Source organism: Nanorana parkeri, unplaced genomic scaffold (assembly GCF_000935625.1).
Source record: "Nanorana parkeri isolate BGI_ZX_2015 unplaced genomic scaffold, ASM93562v1 scaffold462, whole genome shotgun sequence".
In the NCBI taxonomy this organism is placed as follows: Eukaryota; Metazoa; Chordata; class Amphibia; order Anura; family Dicroglossidae; genus Nanorana; species Nanorana parkeri.
In genome coordinates this window covers 136,537-148,812 of record NW_017306730.1, presented here as the reverse complement: position 1 = coordinate 148,812, position 12,276 = coordinate 136,537, and the positions used below count along the sequence as shown (strand labels likewise).

The window sequence follows — 12,276 nt, the reverse complement described above, 5'->3', positions numbered from 1 at the left end:
AGTAGCTATATAAAAATGTTGCAGGAAAACGCCAAGCCCAAATGCCTGACTTGTGAGAGACAGATGCAGCTACCACAATGCAGGCAAGCCATGGCATGTGTGTATGGAGGGGAGAGGGCATCCCCTCCAGAAGGCTGGCTTCTGTTTTATTCGAAACACTTTTATCAGGTTTCATGTTGGCAACATTTGGCATTTTCATTTTTTTTTTGGTTTAATGTTGTTCTGCTAGTAAAGTAATGATCTGCTCCGTATTTGTATTGTTTATTTACTTGTTATAAAACTGTTTCAAATTAACTGTTTCAAATTAAAACAAAAGTTTTCATTTTAATTGTTGCTTAACTATGTACTTTTCAGCGCCTACAATAGTCATGCGCAGGCTGTGTAGTGCCGACACTTAGGTTTTTAAAGCTGGCTCCAACTTTGGAGATAGAACATAGAATGTACCATTTATGATGTGTTGCTTTAATAAGAACTTGAGGATCTATATGCAATCATAAATTTAAGTGCATGGAGGTGTGAGTAAATGCTAAAGATCTATGTTTTCTCCAGTTAAGTAAAAGTGAATCAGAGATTAATAAGACAAAATGAGACCCAAAATAGGATCCTAGTATCATACTTTTGATATGTACAGTCCAGTGATGGGAATTATGACAATATTCTTGTATAAAATCAATTAGATAATACACAATATGGAAATGGATTATCCTGTAAATTACTCATAAAAAGACAGATGTGATTTGAAAAATAAAGCAGTGAATTGCAACTGGCTCCAACAATAAATATATATAAAAACAAATTGATGAACTGCATATAATAGGTAAAAAATAAAACACAAATAATAATAACATTAGATGAAAGACTCCCAGGTGCACTGAAGGCAAGACCCATGAGTGCCTCTTCCACTGGGCTGAGATATATATTTATGTATGCACATTATATGCACATGCACACATACTCAGCTTCAATACTGTATGGCCATCAGACTAAACACATCATAGTTATGCAAGATTAAATATTAAAACACTGAAAGCAGAACTGTGTTACAGATCAGTTTTTGGGGCAGGATCGTTGAGATCAAACTAGTTGTTAAGGTCCTGTTGACTGTGATCATCTTGTTGAAACACTGTTTTGAGAGAAATGACACAGCCCTGCTTCTGCCACAACCTACAAATGATCATAAAATCTTCTGCAAAAGATGTGTTGTTGATATGGGTATCCTCACATGTATTGTATCCTAGCTTAAATTAAAGCAAAAGTGACCTGAAAATGTTTTCTCCACTGCTACAGTAGCCAACATAAGACCCATAAATATCTGTAGGCGACAGCCAGGGTATGTAACGAGTAGACATTCTCATGCTGAAAAATGCCATCCTCTGTATAAGCTCTCTTATGCATTTTCATGGTGCTGAACCTTATGCTGAGCTCCTTCTACTTGCCTAGCATTTATGTCAATCCCCTTTCATAAATAATTTACTCACAAGCGTTCCAGGTAAATGAATAAAAGTAATAAAGACAGTGGGGCAGCATAGCAGCCAAGCATTTTAGAAGGAGATTAGCAATTGTGACCTCCATACTTTAAAGTCTTAGAATGAGTGGGGCAGCAAGGCAGCTAGTAAGGAAATATTTAGCATGGAGCAGAATGTATGCAGAAATGTCAGTGACATCTCTGGGAACAACTCCTATTCACAGTTATTTATATCTAGCTGCAAAATGAAAAAAAAAAATGTTCACCTTTTTTTTGGGGCACCTGCACTTTCACTATGCTAGGGGCCACATCGAATTTGTCATACTTCTTTTTAAGATGTATGGTTCTTAAGTCTTGCAAGTTAGTTACAAAGTCTTCAGTGACCTTTTGAATTTTCCAATGCAGCACTACAAGTTATTTATTTATTTTTTTCTACAAAAGGTCATCAAGGCACACTTTAAATCTTGCTTGGCAACCTCGAGACCAGATCTCTGCTTTTTGTGCTGTCATGCTGTGATAGTGAAAAGGACTTTAAAAAAGGAAAGGTTGCAGGTTTGTGAAAGCGGAGTTGTAAAAACTTGAAAGAAGGCTGCGTAACAATCAGTGTGACTCTGCTGATAGTGGCTAATTGGCATGGAGGGTCCTATGGCTGGATCAATGAGACTGGTGTTCGATACCTGAGGCAGAGCTAAAGCCTGGACTGGATGTCAAAGGATTAGTACAGACAAGCCAAGATAGCAGTGAGTATTTAGTGTCTCCAGCATATGGTTTCTGGTTCTCCACAAGATGCAGATCCTGAAAATCTCTTCTTTTTTGATAGTGTTTAATGATGAGAAAATAATTGTACAAAAGGAACAACTACCCAGATGAGGGTCCTTCAAAATGCCGAGCTGGAAATAGCCAAGAGTACATAGGCAGCCCACAAAACAAAAACCAGGCAAAGACATAATTAGGGTAACAGGGTGCAATAAGATAGGAGACCACCACAAGAAAAATGGTTGTAAATGGCAATGCATGAATAATAAGGGCAAGGAAATCTTCAACATAGGAATAAAGCATGCAATAAATTTACCTTAAACTTCTCGTAATATCCAGTGAACTTTTCTATACATCTTTGGCGGCATACCTAGAAAAGAACACATAATATACAAACTGCATTATGATTAGGGGGCATACCAATAACTTACAAAAAAAAGTGCAGGCATTGTGCCAAGAAAACAACTATAATTCACCTGTAATAATTGAGGTGCTTTCTACAAACTGACAACTAGCACGTGATAAGCTGTTATTGCTAAACTCCAGACAAATATAAGTTAAAGCAGCTACACATTCATTGAATGTATTTTTAGTGCAACCGGTGTAAGTATCTCATACAGACTTGGAATCAGCTTCTTGCAATCCCCTATTCAGCAGAAGTCTGGGAGGGGGAGGAACAACACTGGGAGCCAATCAGGAGCGCTAGGAGGAAACAGCAGAGAGAGATTGGGAATGACCTTATCAGTCTTCTACTGCTTTTTCACGGTCTAGTCAAAAAGGTGGGGCTGCAGAGAGGACACCACTGTATTCCATAACAGTGCCATCCATGAGGTCTTTGCTGTAAGATCTGAAAATGTGGTCTTTCCCAGAACTAGGTTTGTTGTACAGTAAACTCCCCATTATTCTGCATTCAAGCATCCAAAACGCTTAAGCAACCAGAGAGAGAGAAAAAAAAAAAGAAAGAAATGGAGACCTAATATGCCCTCAATTTTTTTGCCAGTCGCTTGATAGACATGTGCACACTAAAATATTTTGTAAGCTAAATTCATTTAGCTGCTAATGAAATTCTCGGTTTTGTGGCCGATGGCTAGTCTCCGCAGCTGGCAAGTGAATGTAAACAGCGGGCAGTGTGTGTGTGCAACAGCCAGCCTGTTATTGGATATGGCAATTTGAAATAGCCAATAGCAGAATCTAGCCAGCAGATGACTGGGGTGGGGGGTTGTTGCTTGAGAGGTAATAGTAACTTTCAACCAACCAGAAACTACAGTTATCCGGCATCTATCAATCCCCACGGGTGCCGGATAACGGTGCCTTGAACATGTTTAAATGCATTTCCAATTTCACAAAATATTAAATTCTACTGAATATTTATCCGATTGCCTTTAGAGATCAAAATATTTTTCTTCATTTGAGCAAATTGGACTAAATTTTATAAATGTTTTGGGCCATGTGCCATTTTTTAACCATAATAACTACATTACCTGCAATGACCCTGTCCAGTGAGAGTAGCCTTACTGGCCACTGGGGCAATCTCGTTGCACAATGGAATGGTAGTAAGAAGGGTTTAGCCATTAGGTGAGAGAAAGAGGAGCAGTACTTTTACATGGGTACAATGGATGGTTACAGGCTCACTTGGCAGCAATGTAATTATGTATAATTCTAAAGATTATTTTTTAAATCAGATCTTTCATATTTTTTTATTGAAACATAGTAAGACTGGCACATTATTACTGCTATTACAAAATCTCACAACACCATTATGTGGATTTAAATATTAAAGCAAAACTCCAGCTTCACCTGTTTCTGTCTGTTTGCTGCTTCCTCTACTGCTTGGTGAAAAACAGTGCTACTCTGTAATTTTCTGCAGGGCATGCAAGAGTGCAGGAAAGGGGGGGTATAAAAAGAAACCGGAGTTCTGCTTTAACCTTTGCTTTATATATAGTCATGCCCCAGTTTTCCAGGAGGCCATGCTGAGTTCTTACTTATATGATACACGAGTACCTCATCTATACAGAAATGCGCAACTCTGCTTGAAAACTGAAGAACTCTAAGTAGGCTTATTGATGCAAAAAAAACCTCACATTTTGAAAGCCTTGCTGATTGAGAATCTCTTCTTACCTGTGCCATACAAAATCGCTTCCATATGGAACTTTTTAACTCTGCAATCTGTTCTTCAGTCATATCTCTTGAATTGCTTTCAATTGGATCCTGTAAGATGATGCCATATTTTTAAATGACCACCATAAAATATTTATCCATATTTATTCAACAAGCCATCACTCGTTAAAGATGACACTGATAAAATAATGACCATCCCACCTAGTTTAAGCCACTGTGGTTAGCTCTGCACCTGAAGTAGCACTCATACCTCATCACAGCAATCATATTACATGATATTATTATTACATAGTATTTATATAGCACCAACAGTTTGCGCAGCACTTTACAATGTAAGGAAGACATTACAATCACAATACAATTCAAGACAAGATGGTGAGGAGGGCCCTACAGGGCCCCTGAGGGCTTACAATCTAAAATATCATATATATCAAAATATCAAATATCTAAAATATTTGATAAAATATCAAATATCAGTAACAATCATCTTCACATCTTGAAAGAATCAGACTGAATCCACTGAATAATACAATTGGTTTTGCAGGGAAAAATGTATATATAAAAAACAAACAATTTTTGAATCCCAAAACACACCTAAAGTTTGCAAATGCATGCTTTACATGTTATTGTTATTTTATACTTTTTTTTTAAATATATATAAACATTGTCTAAATAAATCATATATTTGTTTCACTGCACTTGCATAGTCTTCACTAGTTTACATTCATATTAAAAAAAGCCACAGCTCTTGAAATGAAGAATAAAAATAAAAAATGATTTAGCTTCCTAAAAAGCCATTTAATCCAGCCTAATAGTGATGACGATTTCAATAAAATTACAGAGAACTGTACTGACAAATCTTCTGCAGCCAACACATTTCTGGGTATGTTGTATATCTGGTGCCCCGCTGAGTGCTGTGATTCTATCCGCTTTTAGGAAGAGAGAGGCTCTGATGTGCAAGGGTGAGGTGCTGAAGACTTTGATGGCTAGCGGGATGTGAAAGAAACTTCTGTTGTGAAGGTAGGACTCTGATGTGAAGGTGGGAGGGAGTACTTTGATGTGAAGGAAGCTCCTTGTGTAAAAATGGGGCTCCTGATGTGAAGGGGGGCTCCCGTTGTGAAGGGAGGCCTCTGGTTTGAAGGGGGGGGTGCTCCTAAAGTGGAAGGGGGAATGCAACATTTTATTATTTCGCATTGGGTTCTCCCTTAAAAATCCATAGCATGCCTCTTTCTACGATTAAGGTCTGGCATGGATTTTTGGGAGGACCGCACCTCGCTGTTGACATTGTTATTTTTATGTCATTACATTTTATACTGGGGTGCTTTGTGATTTTGTAGACTTTTTTTTTTTTTAGCAATAAGATTTTATTGAAAAGTATATAGCGAGTTTACTTGTAGACTTTTAAAGGGTGGCTTGACTGAAAAAAGGTTGGGAAATGCTGCTCTACATGACTAAAATGTTCTGTAGGGATATGGGGGCATCGGAACTACAGATCGTATTGAGGGGAACAGGACACAAGCTGACACACCAGAAAGTATGTTGGATGCAGACTATTCTTCAGCTGCTAAGGCTCATAGACAAAAGTCTCAGAGGAGGGAGAGAAGGCAAAGAGCATGGGTCAGTGAGAATAAGTTGTTGGAGGGGGGTTATCAGTAGAAGCTGTCAGTCAGGGAAAAATTAAAGTGTCTCTTTAAACTATATTTACAGACTCATTTTGGGCCCATTAAAAAGTAATTCCCCTCATTTTCTATGAGACCTCAGGAACAGGAAGCAAGCAGAGTTTTAGAGTTTGGACTAGTAATAGTGTGAGGTCAGGCGGGAAAAGAAGGGGTGGATTTTTTTGTAACTTTATTGAGCGTGTACAGAGTGTAGACCCCATTCAGGTCTCTGCTATGTGGTGCAGTAACCTTCCATGCCACCCACTATGCTGTGCAAAAATGCTGCATTTTTAACTCCACCAATGCTCCCCTCCAGGACTTCTCTAGAGTCTCTCCCATCCTCTGGAACTCTTTACCCCCAACCTGTCCATCTATCTTCCACCCTGACTGCCTTTAGGCGATCCCTAAAGACTCATCTCTTCAGGGAAGCCTATCCCACCTCAACCTAACCACTCAACCATCACGTTCTCAAACAATTCATGCCCACACAGCTCCCTCCTCATGTATCACTTGCCCGTCCCTTTTAGATTGTAAGCTCTCAGCGGCAGGGCCCTCCTTACCCCCTTGTATTGAATGTATTGTAATGTCTTCCTTATCTTGTAAAGCGCTGCGCAAATTGTTGGTGCTATATAAATCCTGTATAATAATAATTCATTTCTTTACAAAGGACTGTACAGGTAGAATAAGGTTACTGCAGACCTGCAAAAGTATAGCAAACAAGGGGCATGTCTGTTCACTTCAGTGATAGCACCAGGGAAAGAAGAGATCCCTGCCAACAACACTGACTGCACTGCAATGAGCGCTTTTTAAGGCTGATACAAATCTTTCAGGAAATGCAACACAAAAAACAACTTTTGAGAAATTAAACAATTACATTTGGGGGTCTATTTAAAAACAGTTTGCAGAGCTACTTGCCCTGCAGATTTCTGTGAACGTTTGTTTTGTGCAAATAGTTGCAAAAACAAACATTCTTAGTATATATTCTTTACAAACCGAATGTAATTTTGAATGTAATACCGCATTACGGCCACTAGATGAAGCTGAAGAGCACTGACAATACATATTTCCTATGTTCCTCGGCCTATCTAGTTGTCATAATGTATGTATGTATTTCAAAATGAAATTTGGCTCGTAAAGAAAATATACTAAGAACGTTTATTTTTGCTTCTATTCGCACAGTTTAAAGAGATTCGCAGTGTAAATGATTCTTCAAATTGTTAATACCTGGGTGTTTTATTAATATATAAGCTGTAATTCTAAGGTATGTTTTGACACAACATGAAAAAAAGAAATGGGGGGAGCAGTTGCCATTGAGACAAAAAGGCACAGGCAGCAAAAAACTAACAAATTGTCAGAAGTTCTAACCCTTTCCCATTTTATTAACCCGTTCCCACTGGCAGAAGCAAGCCCTCTATGAAACTGTAACGCCAGTGGCGTTACATGCGCTTCCCGATCATGTAATTATTGTGACTGTGTATTGTCACAGTGATCACGTGATTGAGAGCCTGCTCTACTGTTCCCGATCGTTGCCAAGTCACCGAGAGTTGTTGTGTCAGGGCAATCACAGTGCTGGGATGTGCAATTTTGCGCACTCCTAGAACAAAATGATGCTAGCTGTATGCAGATGTGTGGCAGCATGGCATAAAGTCCACCTCTGTACTGCCACATATATGCATATGGTCAGTGTTAAGGAGTTGAAAGTGTGTATTTCTTTTGTACGAGTCGTTGTTGGAGAAATTTACCATCACTTGCAGTCCTAACACGCAGTAAATGGAAATCTCACCAATAGGGACAAAAGTCTGACAGAGGATGAAGATTTGTTTTAAATTGTGTTCATTTGCGACATAAATAGAATGGCCATAGAAAAAGGAATCTTTCACCCAGGTCTACACTGTATCATTTACAGACTAGAGAAACAAGGTTTATTTGATCTACAACTTTCTCACTCACAAACACATGTGCACAACAGTATTCTACAATCTCAATGTGCCATTCTATGCGCGATGAATAATTGTGTCGCTATAGTGTGTAAGAGAATTTGCCAGACAAGGTGTACAATAGGGATGCACCAAAATTTTGGCCACCGAAAATGGTTTTCTGAACAAAATGCAGAATGTATAATTGTTGTTGCTGAAAATGCAGTGCATCTCTAGTTTCTGTCCTCCCCACTGGACACTGCTCTGTGTCCCCTCTGATCCCCACGCATGTGTCAGCAGAGGTTGCGGGGGTCAGTGGAGCCACCGAGCAGCGCCCAGTGAAGAGAGAAACTTTCAGGTGGCCGAGCGAGGCGGGGAGGAGGTCGCTGTCAGCGTAATCACAGGAGGCCGAGCTCTTCTCCCGCATCACCACGCTCAGCCTCCTGTGACAAGCGAGTCAGGATGGAAAGCAGTATACAAACACTCAGTGATCAGCTGATCACCGAGCGTTTGGAGAAAACAGTGTCCACAATTATGAATGAATAGAAAGTGCTCTACATCACTTCTTGTTCAATTATAATTGTGGACATAGTAACTCAGTCCCCAATCTCTTTTTTATTTCAAAAGGGTAATATCAGGGGTCTGTTTAGACCCCTGATATTTCCCCAAAGCCCCCAACACCAAAGTAAAAAAATAAAATGCATACAAATAAAAATAAAATATAATTTTTTTTAAAACAGGTTAGATAATTCCATTTCGGTGCACCTCTAGTGTACAAATAACACAACTTTAGAAAGCTACTATGTTTCAGGCAAACAAGTTTTAACCCCGTTATTTACAATGGGCGGACGGCAGATGCTTCCCGGCGGGTGGATGTACATTTACGTGACTTTATTTCTGGGCGCGTGCAAGCAGAATCCCACCAGCAATGTAAACAGCCGTTAACGGCTGTTTCATACAAGCGGTCAGCTGGCTCTACGGATGATCGCTTGTATGACCCTACACAGTGCGGGCCCCCTTCTGCTGCCTCGCCTCCCCCCTCCCTCCCCCCAGGACCGAGAACACCAGCTGCTAGTACAGAGATGGAGGAGAGATCAGCATTCTCCCACCACTGATCTCTCCACCTTCTCTCACTGAAGGCGGAAACAATATATATTACATCACTTCCACCTTTAGCTGTCATTTCACTGGCTGCTATAACCAGAGAAGAAGCTGGTGAAGCAGATCTCTGCTTCATCAGCTTCTTTGGGGGTCCCTAGGTGACATTTGGGGTTCTTGGGGACACTGATGTCTCCATAAAGAGGACCTGTTATTGTATATTGGCTATGACATAGGGGGATTTTATCCCCCTATGTGATAGCAATCAAGTTAAGTGTATAAACAAATAAAGTCTCATATTGGAAAAAAACCAAACACCAAAAAAAGTCCCACACATGCATGCACTTGCAAACGTAAATATGCGTCAGGTGCGCCTACGTGCGAAAACAACGATTACGACACACGTTACATATCACCGCGAACGTCGGACTGTGAGCAATAATTCTAGGGCCATCAATCACTGATAAAACTAAACTGATGAGTGCTAAAAGCTTTTAAAGCGTCACCTATTGCCAATTTTAGGCATGGTAGTTTTATTGCGATTTCGCGGGCGCACACAATTTTAAACCTTGACATGTTTGATGTCTATTTACACGAAGTGACCCCATCTTTTATATTTTACCAAAAAATTGGGTAATAATAATTTTGTTATGGCATAACGTAGGGAAAACAGTTTATTTATTTATATATCGGTTATTTTTTCATTATATAGCAAAAAAAAATGTAAAAACCCGTTGTGATTAAATACCATAAAAAGAAAGCTCTATCTGTCCCTAAAAAATGGCATAAAATTAATTTCAGTACAGTGTTGCATGACGGAATAAATGTCAGTCAAAGTACCGCAGCGCTGAATACTGAAAAATGGCCTGATCGGGAAGAGGGATCAAATTATTGCTGTGGACACCACCTCTATTTTTTCATTTTTTTGGGTAAACTTTTAGATTTCCTCTAGTGAGAGACCCACAGCATAGTCTCTAAATATAAATTATCCAAAACAAGTCATGGTTAGTTTACTGTCTATGGCTAGGACTGGCACTTTGCCTGTATTTCAGTGCACAAAGCCGCAGATACCCGAGACATGTTAGGGAGGGATACTGGAATATTTTCTTGCAATGTCCCCTTTAAGTTTTCTAACGGAACTACTTTCTTGTTTACTGTGGCTGTTTGTCAAAGGAAAGCAAGACCACATTTCAAATAAACAGGAAGAATTAATATTACCTCTAGAAGATATGCTCCAAGGTACAGCACAGAGTAATATGGAGCATTATAACAGCTTTCTTTCTTATTAAAGAAGCTTTTATTGTTGGTAAAGACGTGTGTGATTCCTCCCTCTGGGTTCTGTGCATCACACATTGTTGCTTGCCCAGCTGTAAGAACTCTGTTAAGAAATAATCAAGATACTTTGTCAACTTTATATTGAAATCAGACAATTTTTCTATTGCATCAGTACACAGTTCATTAACCTTTGCTACTCCACTACATAAGTGGCACGACAGGGGAGGTGTCTCAGGAATTGTATTAAAGGAAGTTAGAAGAAGAATTCAATTCAACAGAAATCAATTTCTACTGTTGTCCACAGCTTGTAATCTGACCAGGTCAGTTCTACTTTACTCAACCACCTCTGTCTGGTAATGTGAGATTTCCCACAGCTATAGAAATGACTAAAAGGTGCCCATACACCTGCCGATTATCGTACGATAATCGCGGAAAATCCCGCAAGCATACGGTAATTGCAGGTGTATGGAAGGGGTGCGACCGTTTCTACTCTACGGTCGCGCGTCTTTTGTCTTACGAGCATGTTTGAAAACCCGCCGAGAATCGTACAATTTTCGGTGGGTTTGTGGCCTACTCGCAAGATAAATGCCGCACGGGCTGGTGTGTACAAGCGCACACTGCCCTTCAGCAATGCAGTCATCTGGTCCAGGTCTGGCCCGGAAAATGGTGTGAACCCAGCCTAAAGGCGCCCATACACCTCTCAATTATCATACGATAATCGCAGGAAATCCCACGATCGTACGATAATCGCGCAGTGTATGGAAGGCGTGCAACCGTTTCTACTGTACCGTCGCACATCTTTTGTCTCCCGTGCAGGCTTGAAAACCTGCTGAGAATCGTACGCTTGTCGGCGGGTCAGTGCCGTTCTCGGGAGACAAATGCCGAACGGGTCGGTGTGCGCAAGCGCACACTGCCCGTGCGGCATTGGCGTCATCGGATGATCGCAACTACGATCTGTCTGTCCAAGATGGGCAGATTTTACGTTTTTTTTAATTACCTTAAAACCAATGCAAGACAAGCGTCTTGCGATGGTTGTAAGGTGTATAGCAAGCTTAACATTGACTAACTGCTGGCCCAAGAAAGTTCACATAGTGACTAGCAAAACGCAACTGTGTTTTCTGGCAGTTATTTATTTTTTGGAGCTACCACTTAGCAAAAGAAATGTAAAAAATAAATGGTTCACTTAAAAGTGAGTGATAACATGAAAAACTGAAGCCTGATGAAAACGCCATACTTATGTTTTAGGTACTGAGATCAGTAAAGTTGAAAAGCCCTTTGATCTTAAAAAAAAAAAAAAAGGACACATTCCTTGTTTTTTTTTAACCTGTGATGAGAAGGAGGAGAAGAATACAGCCTGGGAACTGGAGTTTTAAGGGAATTCATCAAAATTGGAGCAGACCAAATCTGGAGCAGCTGTGCACGGCAACCAACCAGCTTCTCTCTTTCATTTTCAAATCTAAACTGAACAAACTGAAGAAAGAAGCTGATTGGTTGCCATGCACAGCTGCTCCAGTTTTGATAAATTCTGCCCAAAGTCAATAACTGCCTCCTCCGAATTTCACTCAGGCTAGTTTTCCATTTAAACAAATACTTGGCTCATGAGTTCACTTACCATATAGATAAAAAAACTGCTTAAACACATGAGGGAAAATCCAATTGACAAAAGAAAAATAAATAAACTCCTCAGTAAAGTAAAATAAGTACTTCTCATGAGTGATCTTCCAGCCAGAATTCATAACAAGCTTGAACACAATCATAAATTATGGGAGCATTCCTTCTGAATAATTGAGCAAACTAAAAGTTCTTTCCCAAACCTTCATACCCATAACACCCTGTGGTCACGTACCCCCTTGTACAAACCATCTACCTCTCCATACATCATTCTCCTCATATACTAATGCTTACAGAGTACTCTAGCAACATGAAAAGGAAACTGTGCCATCCCAAAGTTTATGCAGAAACTTACGAACAACGACAACTTGCATTTCAA

The 12,276-nt window shown here is 39.8% G+C and overlaps 1 protein-coding gene across 1 annotated transcript in view; it reads right to left on the bottom strand.

Moving 5' to 3' along the window:
• The window catches only part of SLF1 (SMC5-SMC6 complex localization factor 1), a 64,792-nt gene that overhangs the window by 32,473 nt on the left and 20,043 nt on the right, over positions 1–12,276 (bottom strand). Inside the window, exons 5-7 of the mRNA XM_018560519.1 lie at positions 10,230–10,389; positions 4,340–4,429; positions 2,538–2,591 (exon numbers count right to left, since the gene is read on the bottom strand). Coding sequence (XP_018416021.1) covers positions 2,538–2,591; positions 4,340–4,429; positions 10,230–10,389 — 304 coding nt within the window. The remainder of the gene's footprint in view (positions 1–2,537; positions 2,592–4,339; positions 4,430–10,229; positions 10,390–12,276) is intronic.